The 26,965-nt window shown below is 32.9% G+C and overlaps 1 protein-coding gene across 1 annotated transcript; it reads left to right on the top strand.

The window, feature by feature from the left end:
- Window positions 1–12: 12 nt before the first annotated feature.
- Window positions 13–26,872, top strand: LOC126734189 (cullin-5). Its single transcript, XM_050437731.1, is given in 15 exon segments — window positions 13–203; window positions 260–570; window positions 627–853; window positions 911–1,126; window positions 1,211–1,337; window positions 5,928–6,080; window positions 6,139–6,243; window positions 6,303–6,449; window positions 6,506–6,635; window positions 8,945–9,098; window positions 9,163–9,280; window positions 14,417–14,557; window positions 26,278–26,428; window positions 26,430–26,474; window positions 26,533–26,872. Coding segments are annotated over 15 exon segments (2,322 nt in total). The 5' UTR covers window positions 13–194; the 3' UTR covers window positions 26,821–26,872.
- The last annotated feature ends 93 nt before the right edge of the window (window positions 26,873–26,965 follow it).

The following is a 26,965-nucleotide window of genomic DNA, read 5'->3' as shown; positions in this document are numbered from 1 at the left end:
TGTGACTTTTCGCATTGCCTGTCAAATTTCATGAGAGGTTTTGTTTTGTTAGGGGATTGGATATTTATAAATAAAAAAGAATTAATATAATTTGTAAACGATGTGTATGTTTTTTTCTACCGGTCATTAAATAGGGGAATGTACCAACATATCAAAAGCTAATTGTACAATTGATTCTAAATTTTAACCTCAAAATGTTAAAGGTAGGGCCCTTTCAGTTTATTTTCTCATTTTATTGAACCCATTTAATTATGTTTAGGAAAAAGGCCAAGTTAAGTTTGAAGACAAATGGGTTTCCATGCGCCCAATTGTTTTAAAACTTCTTAAGCAAGAACCAGTCTCTCCAGGTGAGTGGCAAGAATTGTTTTATGATGTTCACCTAGTTTGCCTTTGGGATGAAAAGGGACCTGCAAAATTAAGAGACCATCTCCAGGATGATATTATTCAATTTATAAAACAAGCTCAAGCTCGAGTTTTGGCACAGCAACAGGAAGAAGCTTTGTTAAAAGCTTATATTGCTGAATGGAGAAAGTTTTTTACCCAGTGTAATTATTTACCAACTCCATTTAAGTAAGGAAATATATACTTTATTTCGTGAGTATTTATGAGTAAACATATTTTTGTAGACAATTAGAAAGCAGTTTACAAGGCAAAACAACATCTACAAGTTCAAGTATGCAAAGCAATAATAATAAAAAAGGTTCAGCAGATGAAAGTATAGTCAGAAAACTAATGTTGGACAGTTGGAATGAAAGCATATTTATGGATATTAAACATAGACTTCAAGAAAGTGCCATGAAACTGGTACATGCAGAAAGAAAAGGAGAAGCTTTTGATTCTCAATTGGTCATTGGTATAACTCAATTTTAACTGTAATATAGCACAGCTGTATAAATAAATTTTATTTTAGGTGTAAGAGAATCTTATGTTAATTTATGTTCAAATCCAGAAGACAGATTAGAAATCTATAGGGAAAACTTTGAGGCTGCATACATTCAAAGCACAGAAATGTTTTATAGGATGAAAGCTCCAGAACACTTGGCCACAAATGGAGTACAGGCTTATATGAAATATGCAGATTCAAAACTTAGAGAAGAAGAGGCTAGAGCACAGAGATACCTAGAGGGTATGTTGGAAATTGTTTTTCACTCCATAAAACAGATAAATAATAATAGTTAAACATTATTTGACCATATTTCATAATATTTAGCTGGAAGCAATGGAGTTATACAGTGCTGTGTAAAGGTGTTGGTAGGAAATCCACTGCCAGGACTATTAGCAGAATGTGCTCCACTTATAAAGGCTGGAGAAACTGAGAGATTGCAGCTAATGTTCAGGTAAGTAATAAGGTAGTAAAACAAAATTTATTAGTTCTTATCTTAAAGTTTAGTACAGATTTTATTTTTCCACCTTACTTAGGACCAATATTTATCTTACTTATGAAAATAAGAATTTACATTTTATAAAGTTTTTGCTATGCATTTGAATGGAAAGGTGTCACAATAGAGAGTGCAACCACTTGACTGACAAGGTTAGAATTTTTTACAAATTTTTATTTTACTTTATTAAAAACTGAATTAGTGTCATTTACCATAAATTTGCTAAAGTAATATCAAGAATAAGCTAAATTTAACAACTAAGCAAAAAAAAAACATCAATGTATAGTGGATTGGTGTGAAACTAGACCCCAATTTCACAGGGATTCTTTTGTTCCTTCAGCAGCAAATGTTTGATTATTTGGTATACCCCGATTTGGAAGTCTTTGCCTATATACCCTAACACTTTTCTGGCTATTTCCTTGACAATACCCAAAAACTAATGTTTTAAACTAAACATATTTCTGCAAAGCTGTATCTTTCAGCCATTTTAACAAATTAGAGATTTAATTTTCACTAACAAGCTTAAAACACTGTATTTATTTTTGCAACTAGCAAATTCTCACTGAAACACTTATCATACAAAATCAAAAAATGCTTTTTTCTTCCGAACATAAGGGTGCTAACGAAAATTCTTTTCAATAAAAATTATTTGTTTATTACTTTCTATGTACTTTCTTATACATGCAAGACTTAAAAAAAAATCATTTGGCACTAAGCACTGACTGAATTTTATTACTAAAGCTAATAACTTAAAAAAATATTTTTTTAAATTCCAGTGCTGCAATAAACGCTAAAACATGAAATATCTTGATAACAGTTAATTTTTATTAGCAGTATGTCGCAAAAAACGATGTTTATTTTTTAAATTTAACACCCTATAACTAAGAAACAAAACAACTTTGCACTAAGGTAAGTTGCTTTATTGCTTATTTTGACCTCAGGAATATGTCTTTTAGAGACCTTTTTTGGGCTAAAAATAAAAAGAAGAAATAGATATATCTTATTCTAACCGCAAAAATAATATCGCAAAGCAAGAAAAAAAATTAGTAACATTCTTATTCCTAAAACCGCTTCCAAAAAATATGGAATGGTAACACTGCAAGCAAACGCTGATGTCATCTTGTCAAACGAATTTATATTTAATTTTTTTGCAATTTCTACATAAGCATTTCACAAACTGTCCATAGTTCCACGACAATGCTAATTCTAACCTTTCAATGTTCTAAGTTTAGCAGCTCCAGTGCTCGAAAGCGCGCGTACGGCGCGTGTTTTACTACCCTATGACATTTTTCTATTTTTGAAGACTAGGTATGCCTTTAAGGGAACCGGTTCGAGTTGATGGCACAGGTCAAAGTCAAAATATACTTTATTTGCTAAGTTTACAAACTTGTGCTAAAAGCTTCCTAATCCTAGAATTTATAATACCAGTATTTATTTGGTTATACAGGATACAGGATAAAAACAGAATACAGAATCGATTTTGATTGTACATAGAAGCATATTTTATTTAATCAAAGAAAAAACCAAAAAAGAAGAAAATAAAAGGCAAGAACCAATATAAAACAAGAATAATAAAAAAAAAATCTGATCAACAGATATATAATTAATTTTAAATATTAAAATGAGTCGTTAAAATACTCTTCAATGCTGTAGTAAGCTTTTGGTAAGATTAATTTCTTTAGTTCTCTCCTAAACTTTTTAAGGTTTGTAACAATCCTAATCGAAAAAACGAACATGATTAAATATTTTACAACCAATAAATATAAGAGGGTAATAAATATACAGGTGTAACAGGTACCACATCAACAACCATTGACTATGTTGCCTCCAATATACAGGAGAATGTAATTTGTAATGTATTTGATCCAGCTTTGTCTGATCATAATGCCATCCTGGCTCAGGTGCCATTCAGAAAAAGATACAAATCCAGAGGTTTGGGTAGAATTTACAGCACAAGGAACTTCCGGTCTTTTGATGCAGGATGTCGGTCTTTTAATTGAGACTCGATATTTTGTGAGCAGGATGCTCTTGCTTCATTTCACGCATCTCTTTCAAAGTTAGTTGATAGATACTTTCCCGTTCACACATTAAAAAATCGATTTGGGGACCGGAAAAGATGGTTAACTTCTGGTATTCGCATCTCCGGTCGTAATCTTAGATTTTTTGGTATTTTAAAAAAGTTCTACCCGATAAATAATTTTGTATTGTCGCTATTCTCGGGATATCGAAAAGTTTACCGGAAAGTTGTGTGTGAGGCGAAAAGACTCTATTATTCCAAACGTTTGAAATATTCCTCCAATGAGCAACGCGAAGCGTGGTCAATTGTTAATGAGGTTGTGTCCGAAAGTAATGGCTCTCAAGAAGTGCAGATTAATTCTGACATATTGAATAAGTACTTTTGTTCGGTTGCTGATATCCTCACAAAGGGTCTCTCTTCCACTTATGACCCTCTCAAATTTTTACCTATCACTAGTGGAAATTCATTTTACCTCAGCCCCACTACTCCCAGGGAGATTTTTTGCACTATACGATCGATGAAAAAGAAAAGGACATCTAGTGGTGATGGTATTTCAGTGAATTTATTGGAAAAACTTCCTTTGAGTGCTATTCAGGCTCTTTCTGATGCTATAAATATTTCATTTCAGTCGGGCACATTTCCTCTTTGCCTAAAATTAGCAAAAATTTTGCCTCTTTATAAGGGTGGTGATCGTTCTAGTCCATCCAAGTATAGGCCGATTTCAATTTTGTCTACTTTATCTAAGTTGATTGAAAGACTTATGAAGGATCGTCTTTTAAGGTTTCTTCTGGGGAAAGGGGTTCTTCGAGATGAACAATTTAGTTTTCTATCAGGGAAAAGCACCTCTGACGTTATGTTTGATTTCTTGTCCAAACTTCTCCAGGGTGTTAATGGAAGAGAGGCGACTGCGGCGGTGTTCTGTGACTTGTCCAAAGCTTTTGATTGTGTGAGTCATATGATACTGCTTCAGAAGCTTTCTGCTTATGGAGTTAGGGGTGTTGCACTGAAGTGGTTTGAGTGCTATTTGTCTGGTCGCGAGCAGTCTGTGTACCTTAATGGTGACTTTTCTGGTAGGGAGTCTGTGGATTGTGGTGTTCCACAGGGGTCAGTTCTTGGTCCCCTTCTATTTCTTGCATACGTTAATGATCTTATTACTCTTAGCATATGTGGACATTTTACATTGTTTGCTGACGACACAACGGTTTTATGGTCGAATAAAGATCCCAAGCAGCTTGTCAGAGATGTTGCAGCCGATCTCCTGAAATTAAAGCAATGGTGTGATTCCAATCAACTTTGCTTAAATATGTCAAAGTCCCATATTATTGGTTTCAATTTTCAAGCTGAGAGTCTTGATTTTGGTGAGAACGCATTGGACATGGTAGACAATTCCGCATTTCTTGGTTTAGTCATTGATAAAGATTTAAAGTTTTCTGACCATATAATAAAGTTAAATAAAAAACTTGCTTCTGGCTGCTTCTCTGTTAGGGCAACCGTTCATGAACTGGGGAGAGATGTTGCTCGTGATGTGTACTTTGCTTTGTTCGAGTCGCATTTAAGGTATGCTTTTCCATTTTGGGGTGCATGTTCAAATTATCTGTTTCAGTCTGTTTTTGTGCTGCAAAAGAGGGCTGTCAGAAGTTTATTTAAGGCCCATTCTAGAATGCATTGTGGTAATCTTTTCAAAGAGAGCCGTATTTTGACCCTACCATCATTATTTATTTTGGAAACTGCATGTTTAATATTCAAAAATAAGAACAGTTTTCCAATCCGACATCACAGTTATCCTACCAGACAGATTAATAATATTCCCCTTCCTATTCCTCATTTTACATCTATCAAAGATTCATTTATATATCGCGGTTTAATGATTTATAATCACATTAGCGTGGAATTAAGAAGTGTTCAGTCTTTGCGCCAGTTTCGTTGTAAACTGAAGTCATATTTGCTTCTAAAAGCCTTTTATTCGATTGAAGACTTTTTTAAGGCTGAGGATGTTGTGTAGTAGATGCTAAGCTTTTAATCTGTTAATTTTAATTTTGAACATACCTTTATGTGTCCCTTTATCTCTGCTACCTTTGTCTACATGCATATATTTTGTTTTATAAAGATTTTGTTTGTAAGATTTTTCTCTTGCATTTTTTTTTAGGCATTTTATATGTTGTATAAATGTTTTATATTTGTTAAGTTTTAAAGTCTGATTTGATTGTATTTATTTTCTGAAGCTTTGTCAATAAAATTCGTGTACATGTACCAAATTTTCGACTATAAAGTACTTGAAAAAAAAAAAAGATGAAGCGAAAATCGGCGGAGCTTCTAAACGCCCTTACAAGACTTCCAGCAGTATTTTGACCAATCTTAAAAATGAATAGAAAGTTGTGTGGCCAGAGCAGTGGAGTGCATGGAAGAGCATTTGATAGTACAATAATTTTTAAAACAAAACTCTTCTTCATAAGCAGTATCATTATTTAATAGTTACCCCTTGTTATGGGTTATTATCTTTCTGTCTAAATGGTAAAAATGTTTATTATTAGACTTCTAGAACGAGTACCAGAAGGTGTACAACCAATGCTCAGAGAACTTGAAAACCACATAACACAGGCTGGTTTGGCGGATATGGTTGCCGCAGCAGACATAATCACTCAGGATTCAGAAAAATATGTAGAAAGACTGTTGGATCTCTTTAGGTAAAGTACCAAATGAAAAAATTATATGTAATTTATCTATAAACTAAATTTATTTCAGAAAGTTTAGTAAGTTGGTTCACGATGCGTTTTCAGACGATCCTAGATTTTTAACTGCCAGAGATAAAGCTTTTAAGGCCGTGGTCAATGATACGACAGTTTTTAGGCAAGTAACTGTTAAATGTAAATGCGAATTAATATTAACAATTTCTATTTTAAATTTAGATTAGAATTAGGTACCGGAAGAAATATAGCCGGTAAAATAGTGACACCTGAGAGTAAATGTCCAGAATTACTGGCCAATTATTGTGATATGTTACTTAGGCGTACGCCTTTATCTAAAAGACTTACCAGTGAAGAAATTGAAACCAGGTAAAATAACCATTTTTTAAACTTGAAGTGTTATTTCTCATGGTTAATCTTTACAGATTAAGAGATGTTTTGCTAGTCCTTAAATACGTTTCGAATAAAGATGTGTTTATGAGGTATCATAAGGCGCACTTAACGAGACGTCTCATATTAGATGCCAGTGCGGATAGCGAAAAAGAAGAAGATATGGTAAGGCAACATTTTTTTATGCTTTATTCATGAAAATAAACACAACACTTGTGTTTTCCATTAGAAGATCCAATACTCTTTAATATTGTTACCACTCAACAGAGCAGCTTTTTTTCAAAAATCTATACCCTTTAATGGCACTGTGATACTTAACAAGCTTCCAACTTTGTTGAAAAGATTACCGTATTACCGATTAAAAGTCTAAATTTTTCAGGAAATATCCTATTTATTGGCTACGTGAGCGAAATACCGATTGTATATTAGTCAACCAAATTTATTGTATCACCTGCAGAGTAGACCATTTCCGAAAAATACTTAATACGGTAGTTTTTATTTTTTTTTTTAAACGAAAAAAGTCTGTCGGAGCCATACCAGGTGAATAAGGTAGCTGTTCGGCGGATCAAATTTGTTGAGTTTTTGGCAAGAATTACGTTAATATTCGTATGATAGCTTTGTGAGATGATGCGTTATCGTAATTTCAAATTCATTATAGTTTTCCAACGCTGGTTACCAATATAGCATTAAAAGCTATAACTATTTGCCAAGGTATTTAACAGCCTTTCCTTTCTTCAAGCTATTTAGGAAAAGGTTCTGTAGTTTTCTAGTTGATGGGGATTATTATAGTCTGAAAACATTTAGCTGAAAAACTATATTTCAGTTTTTATTTTCTCTGGTTACATTTTGTTTAGCTTATTTTTTTTTATTTAACACTGATTTTAACCTTTTTTTATATTTAAAAAATCTAGTTTATTTTCCTGCGTTGTCAAAGAGACGTTTGTCGTTAGATTATAAAGCTTATTTTGACTTTGATACCTTTTAAATTTTATTTGTGATCAACCAACTTAATATACATTTCTACGAATATGTATACTAGGTTTTTAAAAATAAAATTTACTTTATTTTTTACATGTGTTTGTGAAAATACTATATATTGCTGAAGTAGTAAAATGTCCTTTTCGAACTTCCATTGCCTTAATATTAAATTTAACGGTTAATCAACCGTTATCAAGTGTAAACTCACTAGAATACAACGTATGTAGGATTTTAATCATTGTCTAGGGTGTGTCATGAAAGTCGGACACAAGAAGACAGCTCACAATTAAATAATATATAGCTGTGTTACACAAATATTGTCGTCTTGTACAATTAATATCGTCTTAATATAACTCACTCGTCGTTTACACTTACACCCTTTTACGTCTTACACATTCAGTCATCATCTTCATAATAATTTGCGAGTGGTTTCCCGCGTCCGTCTTTTACTCAAGTCGTTGAGGGCTCTAGTTGTAACAGCGTTATCACGTCTTTTGTCCTGATTTACAGTGGTCGCCTTGTCTTACTATGTATGACTCTGCATATTCACAGGAGATTTGATATACGCAGTCTTTAATACCTAGAAGACATTCTGGCTTGATCTTGTATGCTAAGCCTCGAACGTTTTCTTCGAAGTCTTCTAAATGTTTTAATGATGATTTTTCTGGAAATTCTCCTGATTTTCTGCGAAGTTCTCTTGATGTTCGGAATTGGTAAAACTCCTGTAGGATCCTCCAATTGCTATGGCTCTTTCCTTGTTATCTCTGCTGCTTTTCTAATACTTGTCTTTATTAGTTTGCATGATTACCCATTCTGTTGTAAGCCTTTGGGATGCTTTTTATTTCCCTGTTGAGGCCAACATTATTTTTGCATATTGTGGCTGCGGTTCTATACAGGGTTTTAATGATTCCTACCTTTGTTGAACCAGAATGATTGATGTTGCATTGTAGATATTGTCCTGTGTGTTGGTTTGTAATAGACTGATGTCCTTAGGCGACCATTTTTATTCTTTACAAGATGAGGGCAGTGATGACTTAGTTTCCAACTCTATCGTAAACTTAATGCTTGGCCTAATATTATTATGTGCTCCAGAAAGTTTGCTAGCTCTGTATCGCTCTTGTCCCAAATTGTACATGCGTCATCGACAAGTCGAAGCCACACCTTGGGTTTGGATTGATCTGTTCTTCTTCGAAGATTCCAACTTAAGTCACGCAATGTTAAGAAATCCTCAGCCAGGCTAGTGTTGATATTCCCCATACCTAGAAACCTCTACTTTCAGGACACTTCATGATCTATGCTCTTCACGCATAACCAGACGTTTTTACACACATCTGTAGTATATAAGCTCGTAGAATAGTTATTGTTATTAGTTTACACTTGATAAAGGTCGTGTTAAATTTAAGATAAAAACAATGGAAGTTGGAAAATTATATTTCACTTTATTTTACTTGTTGCCGAAAATATTTAAAAATAATTTTTCATTATATTCAATATAGGTCGAATGGTTAAGAGAAGTTGGTATGCCCGCTGACTATGTAAATAAATTAGCTAGGATGTTCCAAGACATTAAAGTTAGTGAAGATTTAAATGCCCAGTTTAGGACGTCGACGGAACGACACGATGCAATAAATATAAAAATCTTAAATGCAGGTATGCTACACTTCTTTTGAATAAAATGAATACAAAGAAGAGTTATTTATATATTTAATTAAAGGTGCTTGGGCAAGGGGATCTGAAAGAGTTACCGTTAGTTTACCAGTAGAACTAGAAGATTATATACCAGAAGTAGAAGATTTTTATAAAAAGAAGCACTCTGGAAGAAAGCTGCAATGGTAAGTGTAAAAACTCCTTAACACATTAACAGCAAACACATGAGTAGAGAAAATAGTTTTTGTCTCTTTATATGTGTTTTTTAATTATTATAGGCTCTTTATACATATTTTTTGTTCCATAGTTTATATTTATATTTTAAACTAATTTTAAACAGCGAATTCTTCCACAATGTCTTTGTTTCCGAGCTAGTGGACATAAACCGGATGCGCTGGTCGTTCTTCTTCTTCTTCTTCCGGTCTCATATGCATCCTACATGTTGGAGATTTTCCGCACATTCCTCAAATGATTGTTAGACTGTTGTTCTCTAGCAACCATATCTCGTCGGCTAGTTGTACTGATACTAATTTCAAGGAGATTTCTTGCCAAGAGATAACTCTGTATATCATTATCATTTTGTATATCAATTGAATATCATTTTCGGTCCTGAAGAGGTATTAACTTGCTTCTTTTAATGGAAAAGTATAAAAGAAATAAAATCCGTCTTTTAATAAAAAATAATTTATAATTAAATAGAGATTATTAATATTACCCGGTTGTGATGTAATAGTTTGTATTAAAAAGTATGTTTTTTAATAATAACTGGCTAGAAATAAATCAAAAAGTGAAAATTGAAACTTTATTTTCTCTAAAACTATTGCGGTTATTTACGAAATGTGACTTTCTGCTACTGTGATTTATGAGAAATATGAAGAAACCAAAAATATACGGGGTCTTCGGAAAAAGTCACAAAGTGCTAATCAGGCAAGTCCGGCGACATTGGAGTGCCTCTAGCGGCTAAATAACAGCTCGATATGCGCAAGTGCAAGATGCACCACTTGTTTTTTCACTTCTGCCGGTTCTTTCAAACTCGCTTCTATGCTTTTTTCATTCTTGGGGATGTAGCAGTGCATTAATTTCCGCTTTATTTCACGTGGTATTGAGATATACAGTTTTTATCGCAAGTGATAATGTTTTCATCAATTCAGGGTCTTTACATAAAACTCTTGAAAAAATCTGACCCGATTTTTTGACGAACGAACTTTTGGTCAGAATTCAAATTTTTTGGCACCAACTTCGCACAGACTTTTTCATGTTCAATTCGTCATGTAAAATTTTTCATCCGTCGTTATGAATCTTTAACGTTTATCATTTACCAAAGTCTTATCAATCATCCGAATACTTAACGATTTTATGATAAAATGAGTGAGAATAAAGGGGTCGGTGTTGTTTTGGCAATTAAACAAACTTTTCCTATTAACGTAAATCTGGTTCTTCCCAAAAATTTACATAGTATTGTTGAACAAAGGAGGGAGAAGGTAAACTGAAAGTCTAAGTCTCATAAATCAAGCGTCTATTTTAGGTTACGCGTTTCGCCGTATTAGGGCATCATCAGACCTAAATAAAATTATTAAAATTAAATGATACAGGACAGAACGCCAATTAACAGAAAAGACATACCTATCTAAATACAAAAGCCACACAGTAACATCAATAAAAAATATAAAATAAAATGAGTTTACACCATCGTGTATCGTTATTGACTAAAATATGGACTTTAAAACGCCAAATATCACATCCAGTACATATTATACATATTATTATCTTAAAGGAAAAAGGAATGAAAACAAATACAATTATGAAAGGACAAAAAATAAAAAAGCTTTTTCAAAAAAAAAACTAAATAAAATAAAATGATTTAATTTAATAGGGATCGAACCGGAGACCACTGGATCCGAAGTACGAAGCATATACCTTATCGCCAAATCGGGGTAATGATGTAGTATGCAAATAATTATATTATATGAGACAAGATTAAAATCTTATTGGAGATTATTGAAAATGAGATTAGGTTCGAAATTAAAGATATCATTGACACAATTTAATGCTGGGCTTCTCTTAGCTCTTGTAATCTCCAGCTTTTCAAGGAGATCTAGTTTTTTACCTTTTCCACACTCATGTAATATAGTTACGTCATCCGACACCGAAAAGTTATGACCAGTCGATAAAGATGATTTGCAAAGGCTGACTTTGTTTCTTTAATATCGGTATCCTTATAATTGTTGAAAAGACTTATATGTTCCTTCACTCTAGTGGAAATTCTTCTACCAGACTGACCAACATACACAGCGGAACATTCACCACAATTCAAAGAATACACCCCAGATTTTAAAGTTTGTTCTATTTTATCCTTTGTGTTTATCAAGTGTTTTTTCAAAGTGTTTGCAGTTTTAAAAGTTATTGAAAGATTTACATTATTTTTAAAAAGTTTTGCAACTTGGAAAGACATTGAACCAAAAAATTTTAAAGATCTGAATTTGTTAAGATTTAAAGAATTAGAGTGTAAGATGTGGTAGGAGAATTTATATTTATTCATGTATGCGAAAAAAAGTTTATTTATGGTAGAAAGTGGAAATCCGTTATTAACTGCAAGCTGCTTTATTATGTTAAATTCTTTATAAAAAGATTCCTTGGATAGAGGAAGGGTGAACATCCTATATAACAAAGAGTTAAATGAAGCAAACTTGTGGGTATGTGGTGAGTTAGAAGTGAATTGTATGATGTTGTCAGTTGTGGATAGTTTCCTATCGAATATATCGAATCCGATTTTATTATTATTCCTGATTAACAAAAGGTCTAAGAAAGGCAAAGTTTTGTTGTGTTCCTTTTCTAAGGTAAATAAAATTCTACTATGTAGACTGTTTGTAAAATTTAAGAAGGTGATCGTCATTGCCTCCCCAAACAATACAAATGTCATCCACATATCGTTTATACGCTATTATATGGTCGGCGAAAGAACTGTTCATAATTTTGCACTCCAAGTTGTGTATAAAAACTTCACTTAAGAAAGGGGAAAGGCATGATCCCATGGCTAAGCCAGCCTTCTGTGTATACATTTTGCCATTGAATTTAAAAAAGTTTTGTCTAAAACAGTTTTTAGTAGCCAAATTAAGTCTGAAGAAATTAGCCTGGGTAGATTAGAATTTGCAAGTAAAGATTCCATTAGTTCAATGCAGTCGGTGGGTGGTATACTGGGAAAAAGATTTTTCACATCTAAGGAAATTAACATTGCATGGTATATATATATGCCTTTTAAAAAATTAGCAAATTCGACGGAATTCTTAGTGTGTGGCTTTTGTATTTAGATAGGTATGTCTTTTCTGTTAATTGGCGTTCTGTCCTGTATCATTTAATTTTAATAATTTTATTTAAGTCTGATGATGCCCTAATACGGCGAAACGCGTAACCTAAAATAGACGCTTGATTTATGAGACTTAGACTTTGAGTTTACCTTCTCCCTCCTTTGTTCATATACTTAAGTCTCTTTGAGAGTAATGGATGATTATTTTGAATTAGTATTGTTGACACTATAGGCGTCGTTGTAATCTCTGTATAATACTAATTTACATTCCACCCTTCCTACACACCCATCCTATAGGGTAAATAATCTGATTAATCTATTAGAATTTTTCAACAAAAGTTCTAAAACAATTTAAACAAAAAAGTAATAGCGGTAAAATTGATAATATCTTTTATAACTATAAAAAAGCTCACCTTACATTATATGATAACTTTCTTAATATTGAAATTTTAGAAACTATATGTGATATTAACACTGGCGGGCAGTTCTTTTATGATATCACTTGTCTGGCTTATCACTATCTTGATAGTTTTGTAAAAATTATAAACGTTATAACTTTTGGAAACTAATTCAAAGTTTACAAAACAATTACTTGTTACCTCAAAACATGACCTATCAATAAGGAAGACTGTTGTCTGATTCTCAAACAATAGCAAATGCGTCTGCAGAATTTTTTCAAAATTCATACGTTTCTTCTACAAACTTTATTGACCATATGTCATATTAGATCAGAGAACATAATTTTAGGTACTCTAACTATAATTAGATTTACGGAAACCGAGGTACTTAGGAGGCACTTAGGAGAATTAAGCCAATAACAACCGTTAGACCCGACAAAATTCCTGCTTTTCTCATAACTAACTGTGCTTATGCTTTTGTTAAAACTATTGACTGTTCTATTTAATTTAGCATTAAAATAAGAATCCTTTTCCGACCTTTGGAAAACATCTTAAATTATCGAACGAGTACTGTTTCTGCTGCTGTTCTGCTTTATATCCCTTAATGAAAAATCTGATTAATACCAGACAACATGGCTTCGTGAAATATAGATCTACAACAACAAAGCTGCTCTCTCTAAGGGAATTTATTTCAGAATCAATAAACGTTAATTCACAAGTTGACATAATCTATACCGACTTTTCTAAAGCCTTTGATAGCTTTGATAATGGTATTCTCATTAAGTTTCTTAATTATAAATGTTCTTGTATTTTATATAACTATCATTTTATCTAATTAACATCTTTTCTTATGTAGAGTTCTTTTTTGTAGCGATAATTCATGATTTCAATAATCGGATTTTAATAATAGAGTGATGTAAATAAATAAATAAATTATTTGCGGCGTTAAACCAGAAACTGGTTGACCTGGTCATTTTTGGCATTTTCGGCTTCTTTATTCAGAAAACTATTTATTCCATTTGAAAAAACGTGTAAAAGATAGACTTCTCAAAACATAAGCCTCTTTGAACAACTTATAGCACTCAGTCGGAATTCCTAATTTTACGAGAAATTTCAAATTAATTGATCCGTTCGTTGTGCTTTTCATCACATTTTCTTATCAACACGAGAAAAAAACACGTTAGTTCCTAACCTCTTCGAAAAAAGTACTACTACAGCGATAGCAAACGCACTTTCCTACTGGATTAGCAGATACTTCCACCTAACCTTCAAACCACCTAATGCTTCTTCAGTTTCACCCATGCCAGATCTCGTAAATTGTTGAAATATTAGTTCTATTAGTATATAATAGATATGGGAGTTTCTTCTGAAACTTATAAGTTATCGACTGGGTTGTAAATTTAGCCTGTTGGCTATACCTTTTATTTCTAAATCATTTAGCTCTCATTCAAGTCCTGTGGCTTATGTTTTAGTTCAAATGTATTAATATATGAATTGTATAAACAGTATCCGCCATAATGTTTTTAATTTTTACCCGAAACTGGAAAACTACTGTTAAAACTAACATCCTTTAAAAACCGTTATTATTCACTGATATTTACCACCATAATATTTTTCAGGTACCATCATATGAGCAACGGAACTATAACATTCGCCACGAACGGAGGGAAATTCGATTTGGATGTTACGACATTTCAAATGGCGGTACTCTTTGCGTGGAACCAAAGACCGCATGATAAAATCACTTATGAAAATCTCAGGTAGACTTGTTTGTTTAAAAAAAAAATGAGGTGGTTAAAAAAATTTATTTAAGCAAAATGAGTTTTATCATTTCACCGATTTCTTTTTCAAAAGAGCACTCTATAACTTTTTTTTTGCAGAAAAACAAATGAATTCTACTAATTTATGATATGTAGATACTATACTGCCGTCCTAAGCCAAAAAGACGCATCTCAAGATTTTAAGTTTTTGAGTTATTGCGATTTATCGGTTTTTTATTACAGCACTCGTATTTATTTAATTTTTGAATTTTTTTTTTAGTTATTTGTAGTAATGTGTTTGAGTAATAAATAACTTTGAAGTTTTATTTGTTTGTAAAGAGATTTTTAGTTAAAAATGAGATGCGTCTATTGCGCTTAGGATTTTAGTACAAATTTTAGATACGTCAAGAAGGATATTGCATTTTGCTAATATTATTATTAATTATTTGCTAATATTACAAAAGAAATGGACAGCTTTATTACATACTTTTTAAACAAAGGTTTATTGAAAGTGAATAACTTTAACATATCAGCTTACAAAAAAATACTAACATTTTAGTTTGAGTTATCGTCTTGGGAAACTAGAAGGTCTTTCCAAAACTGAAGCCTGTTCTTCATTATTGCACCGAGGTTTTTTAACTCTTTCTTTTTAGATGAAATTCCAAGGACTTTTTGTTGTTTTTTTGGTGGTGGCAGTATTTTATTTTTTGTAATTTTGGCAGTAAGAAAATCAAGTGCAATTTTTGGACCATCGAAGTCATCTTGGTATGTCATAATATGGGAACCCCTTTGGACAGATACTTGGACTATTTCATTTAGATATGGCCGGGGGTTAATTCTACTAAGTTTATATTGCGAGGTGTAATCCTCCCAAAGAAAAAAATGCTGTAACTCCATTGGCAGAACTTCAGTTTGCCGTGCGGATTGTTTTACGCCTTGAACAAAATCTGCAAAATCGTATAGTTTGTTGCCCATCTTTTTCATTGACTGTTCAACTTTGTGATGAAAGGAATCCGCGGCCATAAATGTATGGCCGGGCTCGAAATATTTTATAATAATTTCATTAGCATTAATTTCATGAGAATTAACAATGTAGAGCAAAAATGAAAATAATGACCAATTTTTATTTCGCGCGGAGCAATTATCAAGCCATAATGTTATTTTCACAGCGTCTTTCTTCACAAGGAAAAGCTGGTAAAATGTGCTTATTAATTCATCTTTACTGCGTTTAAACAAGGCGTCATGTCAAAATGCGGCAAACGTTTTGTCGTTCTTTTTTTTTGCCAATTGGTACAAAGCTCTCATTGTAAGCTGTTAGTCTGTTTGTGAAAATTGCAGTTTTAAATGTTTCCAGTATTGGCAGCATAATAACTTTTTCAAGATCTGCGCAGTATATAATCTTACCTGGTTCTTCTGGTTGACTACCACCATCTCTGTAATTTTCACGCGACTTTGTTGCTCTGTCTATATGTTTTTTCCAACTGTTACAATTATCACAGGTTTCGTCAAGATTATCTTTTGTGTGACTTTTATCATGTAGAGAAAGTTCTTCAGAACTTTCACATTCTTCGTGTCTAAGATTTGCTAGCGAAATATTCATTTTCTTAGCTACTACACGGTACTTTTCATAAGAAATTTGTATATTGGGATATTTAATTAGAAAATCCTGATGCATTGCCGCAAAAGTAAGGTCACTAGGAAGGTAAAGACGTTGGGGTGCATGCTCTCGCCGATAGTGTGAGATAGTTGGGTTGTAAGAATTAATATGATTACGAATCACTTTATCGTCTATTTTATTGTCAGGTTGCTTCGTGCATCTTAAGTTAGCCACAGGTACTACAGAATTATTAGCATTACGCAATGCTGTACGGATAACTTTGTCACTTTGTTTATTAAAGCCGAGAGTTGTCAAAAAAAAGACCTTGCATACATTTTCAGATGTTCCTTTTTCATTTTTAAGCGTATAGTTAGTATTATTTCTTTGATAACCGAGATCACGTTTTGAAGTAGTTCTCTGTTTCAGAGGTTTTGATGAAACATAATGTAAAATAAAAGATGTCTTTAACATTTGAAATTTTCCAAAATTCATTGTTTAAAAATGTTCTTCTTTCTTCTGATATCTTCAACAGACATTTTTTTAAACAATCTTTTCCACAACCTTCTTTAACGCTGTGCTTTTTCGCAAGTGATTCATGCTTAGCTTTTTTTCTGGAACTTACTGATAATTCGAACTTCTTTCTTTTTCGAACTGTTCCCTTTTTAGTATATTGAATGACAGATGCGGTATTATTTACTCCAGTTGCGTCGGTATCTACAAAACCGTCAGAATCCATGACATGCTCGTCTTGAATAGGTTCATGCATCAATTGTGGCTCGGCTGCTTCTGTGATTTGATCACATAATTCAGTCAAGCATAAGTCTGCTTCTTCGAGAGCCTCAAACTGAACTGGCATAAAAGACCTAGAAATATCGAGAAGAACTGGGCTTTCTGATTGTATGTGTATGGCAGAGGCGATTTCTGTTACACAATTCCCAGAGTTTATGTCATTAATAATATTAAGTTCTTCACTGCACTTACTTGCCGTGTCGCTACTATCATTTTCCGAATCAGGGTCAGTGGATAATAATCTAAATCTTTCGGATAATAATCTAATCTAAATCTTTTTATTTTTTTCCTTGGGTTGGAATGCTTGTTTAGTTTCCTTGTTCAGCGCCAACATGACCATTTTTTTCCTCGAAATCCTTGTGTTCTGTCCATTGAATCTAAAAGGGCAGGGCAGAGTTAGTTTTAAGTATTTTTAATAATAAAAACTATTTCTGGATTTTTTAAAGATGTACACCTTATTAAACGTAAATAGTAAAAAGACGAATAAACACAGACAAAAGTGCTGCTCAGATAAAGACGGCCGCCGAAAATCCGATCTAATTGAATAAACAAAATTAAAAATAATTACTTACCGGTCGAAGGGGTCTTGTAGCCGATATGTCTTCTGTTACAACTTTATAATAGGCCCTGTATTAAGTTAGTCTCAAAGTTTATCACCCCAATAAAACAAATTTGTTGAAACGATTACTACAATTCACATAAAAGTTAGGTTATAAACAGCCGATAACGAGTTGCTCGTGTGTCTTTAGCACCACTAACTCATTACAACACAGAAACTGCCATGTAAAAACATAACTAATTTGCGTAAATAATAATAAAAAATAACTAAACCCATCTAAATGCACACTACATTACGCGCTTAAAATTACCAAAAATCCTAAGCGAAAAAGGCGCATCTTTAAGAACAGTCATATTCGCTTGGGAAATTGAGATACGTCGAATCGGAGTAGGATTTTGTATTCTTTTTTAAAATAGACGCATTTTAAAAAAGAATACAAAACTTTGTTACCAATTTTTAGGCACTATGGAGTTAAAATGCGTCTTTTTCGCTTAGGAAATAGGTTAAACATTGTATTTGGGGTCCTTAAGAACCATAATATAAAAATTGAAAAATTTTGAGATACGCTCTTTTGGCTTAGGACGGCAGTATATGTATTCAATAGTTTTTTTCATTAGTTCTGATAAGGACAATTTTCATATTTCAAATAGGACAACTATGTAATTTTCACATATTCCTATAGAAACGAATATAGGGTGCATTTTTTAATTCAGCAGGATTCAACCATTGGATGGAATCCATTAAATAGTTGACAGATTGATAGCTGCTTGACTGATGACGTAAAACAGCTGATTTGTTATGGAAAATCAACCGATGAAAAAAGAAACGCTTTTTTTGTGTTGTTTTGTTTTGTTTTCCTGTTTTGATTTGACTTTTCAGTTGATTTCCAAATTTATTTTTCCTCCTTAGATTTCCACTTTATTGTTATGTTTCAATAGGATTTCACGTAACGTGCCAGGGTGCGAAAAAATCTTACCCCTATGCCCTTGCATCTTTCACTTGTAAAAAAAAACATTAAATTGAATGAATGCAGTTTAGAGTTAATTATCTTGTTTGTTTTGGTCAAATCAAAAATTATTAAAGAAAAATTATAAAATGTCAAAGTCAACGTCAACATTTCCATCACACCATTTCACCATTTCACCAAAACGAAAATACGATGGACCAGTGATTGCCATCAGCCAATCATTGATGGACCCATCATATAATAAAGAAACATGATGTGATAAAACGCAGATAATTTAGAAACGAAAATAGCAAATTTTGCTTAAGCGGTAGATCGACTGCTGAATTTAAAAACGCGCCCGTACTCAAAACAATGGTGTATCATTGTTGTCACCTGTCACTTTTTTACCCTTAACATCAAAATAATTTAATATCTTTAACCTTAAAATGATCTAGCAAGATCAGTTAAAGGCTTTTCATCTTTTGTTTCTTTGATACCTAAAAGTACCACGCACACAATATATGGGATTTCATAGCGAAAAGTTTTAGAAAAATTTAATAGTAGATGACCCCCTGACCAAAAATGCAAGTGGCCGCAACTTGAAGATTAAAGATTGAATTGAGAACTTTGTGAACCTATTGAAACATATGCTTTTCTTTAATCTCCTACTCTATTTAAAAAATTGAAAGTTGATTTATTTTTACTATATTTTGGTGTGAAAATTATAGTTTATTTATTTATCTATATTTTTCCAACAGACTAGAGCTCAATTACAGGAAAATCAAAATTAGCAATGGTAAAATATAACATATAAGGTAAAAACTAACAAAAAGTCCAAACTCTGGATTAAATTATTTAAAAGAGCCAGAGTTGAAATTAAATTACAAAATGTAATACCAAGTAAAATAAAATTCTGAGTAGCTTTTTTTAAAGAAAGGTACATATAAAACAAATGGAGATAAAGTCATCCCATCCTTCAGCGACTGCCCAACTCCCTGTGTAACATCCTCATGATTACATGTGAAACTAGGTGCCTCAGGGAGCATTGAAAGATATCACAGGTGGAAGCAAATTTGTTGAACTTTTTGCACATGATAAAAATAGGATCGTGATATTTAATGTTAGTTTAGAACGATCAAGAACAAAAGTAACATTTTTTCTGGAGGAAGGACGCGGACCCTGCAAAGAATTGTGACCAAGAACAACAGTTGGAGAATCTATGTGGCCATTGAGCAATTTCCACAAGAATGCCACAGAGTAAGTCTCTCTCTTCAAAACAAGAGCTTCTAAGTTATGATAATAACCTCTAACTGGATAGGCACCATCATCTCTAAGAAGAAAAAAATATATTTTAAAAAGCGCCTTTGGATGTATTCAAGGGAGTTAATATGGCATTCATAAGATGGATTCCAAATCAGAAATCCCATATTCGAGCTTAAATCGAAGCAAAGAGAAATAGAGCGTTATCAAACAAAATGAATTGCTAAAAAGCCTGCAGTTCCGAATAATAAACCCCAATAGTCTTAAGCAGCGAATATTTAATCAATATGAGGGACGAATGTAAGCCTATCGTCAAAAATAATTCCTAGGTCCTTTTCAAAACAATTTCGCTCTGCATAAAGTGCAATTGCCAATGTATAGTTAAATGTTATTGGGGTTTTGATTGTGTGATAAGGCAGAGATAAGCATAAAGGAAAGGAAATAAGGAATTGTGAATAATAATCTTAAAAATTTTGCAAAAGTTACATAGAATAGATATAGGACGATAATTTTCAATATTTTGTAGTTCATCCTTTTTGTGTATGAGAAGTATTTAGGTAGTTTTCCAAATAAAGTAAAACTGGCTGCTTTTGAGGATTAGGTGAAAAAGATGACATAAGGGGTTACACAGAATAAATGTACAATCTTTAGCTATAAAACTGGGAATTCGATCTGGGCCAGCGGTCATTTTGTTTTTTAATGTTTTACCTGCAGCAGAAATTGACGGAGGGGGAAACTTCAACAATCCGAGGAACAACAGCAAGAATAGGTTTTATCTGCTCGAATAGAATCTTATATGCAGTCTGAAAAAAAAATTCAAATGCTAAAACAATATTTACAGTACCCTCAAAACTTCTTAGAAAAGAATCTTAAACTGTTGCTGGCACCAAAGATTGGCCGCTTCTTGCCCTCATAAAGGACCAAATAGAGGGAGGGTCCTTAGAGATTCCTTCCTCTGTTCTAATGATATAGATTTTGAAGGCATCCCAAGCTTGATATTTTATTGTTTGGTATAAAGAGTTAAATTTGCGGCGATAGCTATTAGTACGATAACATTTAACATCCATATATGCTTCTTCCTTTTTAAAAATATTGTTAGTTACGTTTTTGGAAAAATACACTGGAAACCGCCTACGTCGCCGATGCTTCAAAGGAGTTGATATCATTAAGGATTTTATAAAATTCGCTACAGCATGCATCAAGTGGAAAGTTGGCTTTCCTTAAGTTAAATTGAGGCATAATGTTTTTCTGCATTGTGGTATTTGAAATGTGAGGTAGTAACTTGTACAGAAACCATCAAGGCAGGATGATGCAAGTCCTCATTCAGTAGAAGAACCTCATTCTTGCTGACTTCAATATTAACATTTGCAAAGACCAAATCAAGAAGCCTGCCATTCATGTTCGGAACACGGTTGTACTGCGTCCAAGAATTTCAGAGAAGTTATTTAATAGTTTACTTTAAAGCTTGATTTACTTGAAACGTGGGTCAATAAGTCACTTGGAAACAAGTAGATCTAAGCAGGTTATTAATTCACAGAAAGTCTCAAAGTCGCTGTCACAAGTGGAAGGTGGGATATAGACAACAAGTAGATAAAGTACAAAATAGTTAATAGTAATCTTACAACTTTGAACAGAATTGTGTATGATTCCAAGATCAATTTTCTCCGATTTGATGGGGTTGGAGATCGGAGGAGCGTGGCTTCTGCTCTCCTTAGCTGTCTGTTAGCTCAAAAAATAAAATATTCTCCAGTAGAGTCTGAAATGTCGGACTGGAGCCATGTTTCTCTCAGAGCGGTGATGTCAAAACCACAAACAGCAGCAGATGTTAAAAACGTAGATGTTTTTGTACGCAGTCCTCGGATGTTCTGATGAGATAGCGATATATAAGACGAAGTAATGGCTTTATTTGTTTTTTTTGTAGCAATAAAGGTCCTACAATGCTCATACTTAATTATTAAATTTGTTTTACGATTGGATCGCCGCTGTTCAATCGTAAAACGCATAACATAAATCGCAACTCATCCTTGACTTTCGGAAGATCGCTCTTTGGGCAGGACTCAAATGAGTTTCCACATAGATTCTCCTACTAGAACCGAATTTCTTCCGACTTCTTAAAATATTTAGAACTTCAATCAAGATTGCCGTTACTATTAGGGCTACCCATCTTGATTACTTTGGTGACTTGCATTTGTTTACCAGTAATTTTGCTTAATATGTTGGATACTTGAGTAGCGTCAGGCTCGTTGGGCAATAATTTTATGTTAAATAGCATAACTTTTTCATGCGTTTCTGACGTTTAAGCACCTCTTGCAGAAAATCACAGTCTTTAGGTTCTGGTGCAACCAAACTCCTAGGAAGTGTCGTGTTGTCATCCGATTTTTGCATGTCAGTACACTGAGTAACCACTTCATTGATTCGTAAATTTATATTAGATTTCAAAGAAGATAACTTTTCTTCAAGAGATTCAATTTGCCTTTGAAGTATTGTAATGAGTTTCAGACCCTCAAGGCAAGCGCTGCAAAAGTATTTTAGACTATTTTTATTCTTTAGCTTAATTACTCTAATTTCAGAACCGGTTAAATCTGCGCATTCATAGTGAAACCTTTGTCTGCACCCATCGCAGTCAACATATTATCAGTTCTTATCCTTGTCGGTTGCATTTAAAGCACGCTGCCATTCCGGTGACTCAGGCGTAAGGCGATAAGTAAGATTTTTGGAAGTTGACAATTTTTAGAGCGCGTGTGAGCAAAACAAAAATCTACTATTTATTATTGGGGTACACCAGTACAGTTCAGCGGAAGGATTAAACGTCATAACACACAAACGAATGAACAAATAAATTTGTACGATAAATTTCTCGGAAAATGACTTCATGAAAACCAAAAAGTTCAAAAGAGAACAGACAAATCTAGCTTCAGAGAATGACTCACTCACTGGAATCCTATTATTATATTCTATTGTTGTTAATTCTTGAACAATGGCTTTAGGGTTTTTACCTTTTCCTAAGGTCCTGTATAATGCAACCTGCAATCAAAGAAACTGCATCGCGTGATCAAAACGAAACTTATTCAGATGACAGAAATCGCCAGAAAAGACCAAAAAATATAAAGAGATGAAATGACGCCGAGAACGTAAGCACGAAATCGTAAATGATATAATGAGTAAAATTGGTAGTCGTTAATGAAAAAATACCAGTTAAGCATCATCTTGAAATTAGTTAGAAAAAATAGCATAGAAAGTTTTTTACCAGTTATTTCTTTTTAAGATTTGGCCAAGCGCCATTTTTGTCTCTTTCTATTTAGCAATTTCCTTACGCGAAGTTTCCGCTATTCAAATTCATTGAACCTTAAAAATTTTAAAAATGAAATAATAGTTTATATAGTGTTTTGGTTTAATACATATATACCAAAACATAGTAAACTTAAATATGCCAACTTGCTTTCATTTCCATTTTTTGAAAATACTATATCTGTATAATCCGGAACTTGTTAGTAAACATAATAGAATTAGGTTTAATGGAACATATACTTAAAAGATCTATTTTGTCAGTGTTATCATACCTATTAAGCAATCGGGTTTCAGACATGTAGACAGACGACACGCGCTTTTAAATAAAATTACTCTTTAAATAAAAGATCAGTAGAAGTCAGTAGATGTAAGAGATCGTGATGCGTTTGTTGATAAGTTTAGTTATTTTGGTTGTGATAAATAAGGTGTTATCTTTCTTTAAGTAGCACTTTCGCAAGCGTATGTAACGTGCACAAACTAGATTTAAAACGAATAATATCATGCGGGGCTGAAGGCTCCCCACGCGAGTTTTATTCTTAATGTACACTTCTGATTTACATAATGTGACGACGAGTTTTGAAGTATACTTGTATGCTAGACCTATAAAATAAAATTTTACTTTTCTAACTTTCTACTTTACTAATTTTTGATTTCGCGAACAGAAATCAACGTCTCAGTATTGTAAATTGACTTACCCTTGAATTGGCTAACACTGCTATTAATTTTTCAGACAGTGTGAAGAATTTGCGTTTTATTATTGATACCTCTTTTAGGTTTAGAGATCAAGGTTAGCTTGCTTTTGCAAAAACTTTTTTTGGGTATGCGTACGCTATTCAAATAAAAATATTTAAAATCTTAAAACAAAAAAATTTTGGTTATGTGAGTTTTTAATTACCGCATAATTGTAATTATCCCCGTTTAGATAAAATTTCATTGCAAAGAGTGCAATATTAATGTTGTAGTTTTATTAGCAACTTGAGGGAATATCATCACTTATCTGAACATATCCAGGTTAAGATTCCCAAAGTTTTTAAATTCAATTTATTATTACTTTTTGTATAGTTTATTTAAAAGTGACATACTTTTATACTTAATTCTGATTGGTTTTTAACGTAATTAGGCTTAATATTTTATACTTTGCTTACTAAAATGTTACGATATAATCATACATATGGAAAAACGTATATATCACTATCTCTGGAAAAACAAATTATTATTTATTAGCATGTATTATTTATTGTTTAGCTCTAAGATTTTTCCTTTTATATTTGTGCCCTAAAGGCAACTAAGATAAAGGACAAAAATCGTATGAGCACTACACTATAATTTACAATTGTGTAGAAAAATAAGGAAGAGCAAAAGAGGGCATAGCGATAGTGGTTCACAATAAATACCAGAGAAACATCGAAGAATGACTTTGTCACGGTTATTAGCAGTAAAATTAGTCGCAGAAAACCAACAGCTAACAATAATCTCGATCTACGCACCAGACGATTAACCTAAAAATGAGAGGAATGATTTCTTGAATCACATAACCAACCAACAGTAATCCTATAAAGCAGAGATTTAACGAAAATACACTAAATAGTAGCGAAGAACTAATCTCTGCTCACTCAACGAATTGCGCATCAGCAATACTTTCTTCGACCATAAGTACCAAGTATATAGACTTTGGTAGTACCATCAAATTGAGGCGCATCTGTGAAACAGATTTGGTATTGGCACAAACTTCGTTCTTGCGGTCCATTTCCGAAGGCCTACAGAGCAACTCATCGACAGTGTTGACGTCCAATGTTGCAATTTTGTTTTGCATTTCCTGGATTCTGTCCTCCATTAATTAAAGAATCTCCTTTTACAATAAAGAAGAATTTTCTAGAATAATTCATTCAAATTGGGATTGTTTTCTAAAATCTTTTCGAAGAAAGAAAAAAAGGTTTTAATAATTCTTTGTTTCCTAAGTTCAATCAACAATTTATTGATTGAATAATTATAATTGTTTATAAATTTTCGAATTTTCATTATTTTAAAACTTGCGGTTTCAGAATTCTGAATTTTGCTTTTTAATTTTTAATTTGGTATTTGATAGATAAATCCTAAACACTCTATCAAAAATAAGACTTTAAACAATCTAAAAATATTATTAATCTACTTTTGTCAGAATAGTCCCAAAAGGAGTGTTAACGAATAGAGTTTCCGGCCAAAACGGTCAGAAGCACTGCTCAATCTGCTCACCAAAAAGTCAATATGATGTCTCCTCTATTAAAGAGGCGTTAAAAGAACTGAAAAAATGTTAAAATTATCTACTAGAGGAATTGGAAGAAAATGGTTCATGGTATTGTGAATAGCCCGGTTTTTTTTATACAAAAAATCCCACTCCCACTGAATGCTTTATGCTCCTAGAATATTAAGTGATTACTTCTACCCATAGTAAAATTGCAGCCTTTCAAAATCTTATTTTTCGCCTTTTTATATTTCAGGTACAGTAAAGACGAAAATTTGATAGAGGACCTTTATTAAAACATGTTGGAAAATGCAGTAGAACCACTGATCTTTGGGATTAAAGACAATCCTTATGAATTTGAGATGGAAACAGTTTTTCAACTTAATCAATCAATACTTATCCTAATCGGTGGATTGGTCGTCGAAGGCCTACCGAGTGGCTAGATCTGATAGCTGATCTCTGGACTTTTTTTTATGGGGCTACTTGAAACAAAGTCTACGTCACCCAGTCAGAATCTATCTTCGATCTACGTCAAAGAATAATTGATGCATATCGCAATATTGCTGTTTCCACTTTCCAAAATGTTCGTGAAGAGTTCTCTAATAGATTATTTTATTGAAGTTCATGGTGCACATTTTCTTTGTAGTGAAATAGTTGTAAACTTTAGTATAGTGAAAACTTTGAGTACATTTCTGTGTTACCTAAAGTTTACTTATTTTAAATGGAAATAGAAATGCGAAAAATAAGATTTTGAAAGGCTGTCATTTTGCTATGGGTAGAAGTAATGACTTAATATTCCAGGGCCTTAAAGCATTCAGTGGGAGATCTTAAACGATGTATCGCATGACCCCCCCCTGTCTATTTAATTTTATTTTAAAAAATGGCGTCCCGCCGGTATTTTGAAGTTTTGCAAAATGAGCCAGGGACCAAAGTAGTATTTAGATTACTAATGATGAGTTCCAAATCTCTTAAAGTTATTTGTAATCGAGGCTTCAAATATTTACGTGTAAAAGAACGTTATTTTTTAATAAAAATTGTATCGGTTCGTTTTTTTTAATAGGTTAGCTACAGAGTTACCAGACGGTGAATTGCGCAGGACATTATGGTCATTAGTTGCATTTCCAAAGTTAAAGAGGCAACTGCTTCAATTCAGCCCAAGCGTAAGCGCTCCAAAAGATTTTGACGAACACACAGTCTTTTGGGTAAATCAGGGACTTTGCCCTAATTAAGAATGGCAAAATACAAAAAAGAGGCAAAGTAGGTTACATTTAAGGCGTATCATTAACTTTTTTTTATTTACTTTTGTGATTTATAGGTGAATTTGGTAGGAAGACTACAACTAAGTACAGAACGATCGCAAATGGAAGATAATCAGTCTATTGTACAATTGAGAATTCTAAGGACCCAAGAGGCTATAATTAAAATATTAAAAATGCGAAAAAGAATATCGAATGCGGCTCTGCAAACTGAGTTGGTCGACATTTTAAAAAATATGTTTTTGCCTTCCAAGAAAATGATTAAGGAGCAGCTCGAATGGCTAATAGAGCACAAATATATGAAGCGGGACGACGACGATATTAATACGTTTATCTACATGGCATGATATTGTTAACTACAATTTACATTTAAGAATAAAAGTGATTGTTATATTGTCATTTTTTGGCCTTCTGAGCTAAAATCTACTGTTTTTTTTTTTTTAATTTAATTGGTTTAGATGGTTTACCGGTGATACTTACGAATTTGAAAAT

The sequence above is a fragment of the Anthonomus grandis genome, chromosome 3, assembly GCF_022605725.1.
Source record: "Anthonomus grandis grandis chromosome 3, icAntGran1.3, whole genome shotgun sequence".
Classification (NCBI taxonomy): Eukaryota; Metazoa; Arthropoda; class Insecta; order Coleoptera; family Curculionidae; genus Anthonomus; species Anthonomus grandis.
Note: the sequence above shows the minus strand (reverse complement) of the source record. Positions and strands in the feature narration are given on the sequence as shown.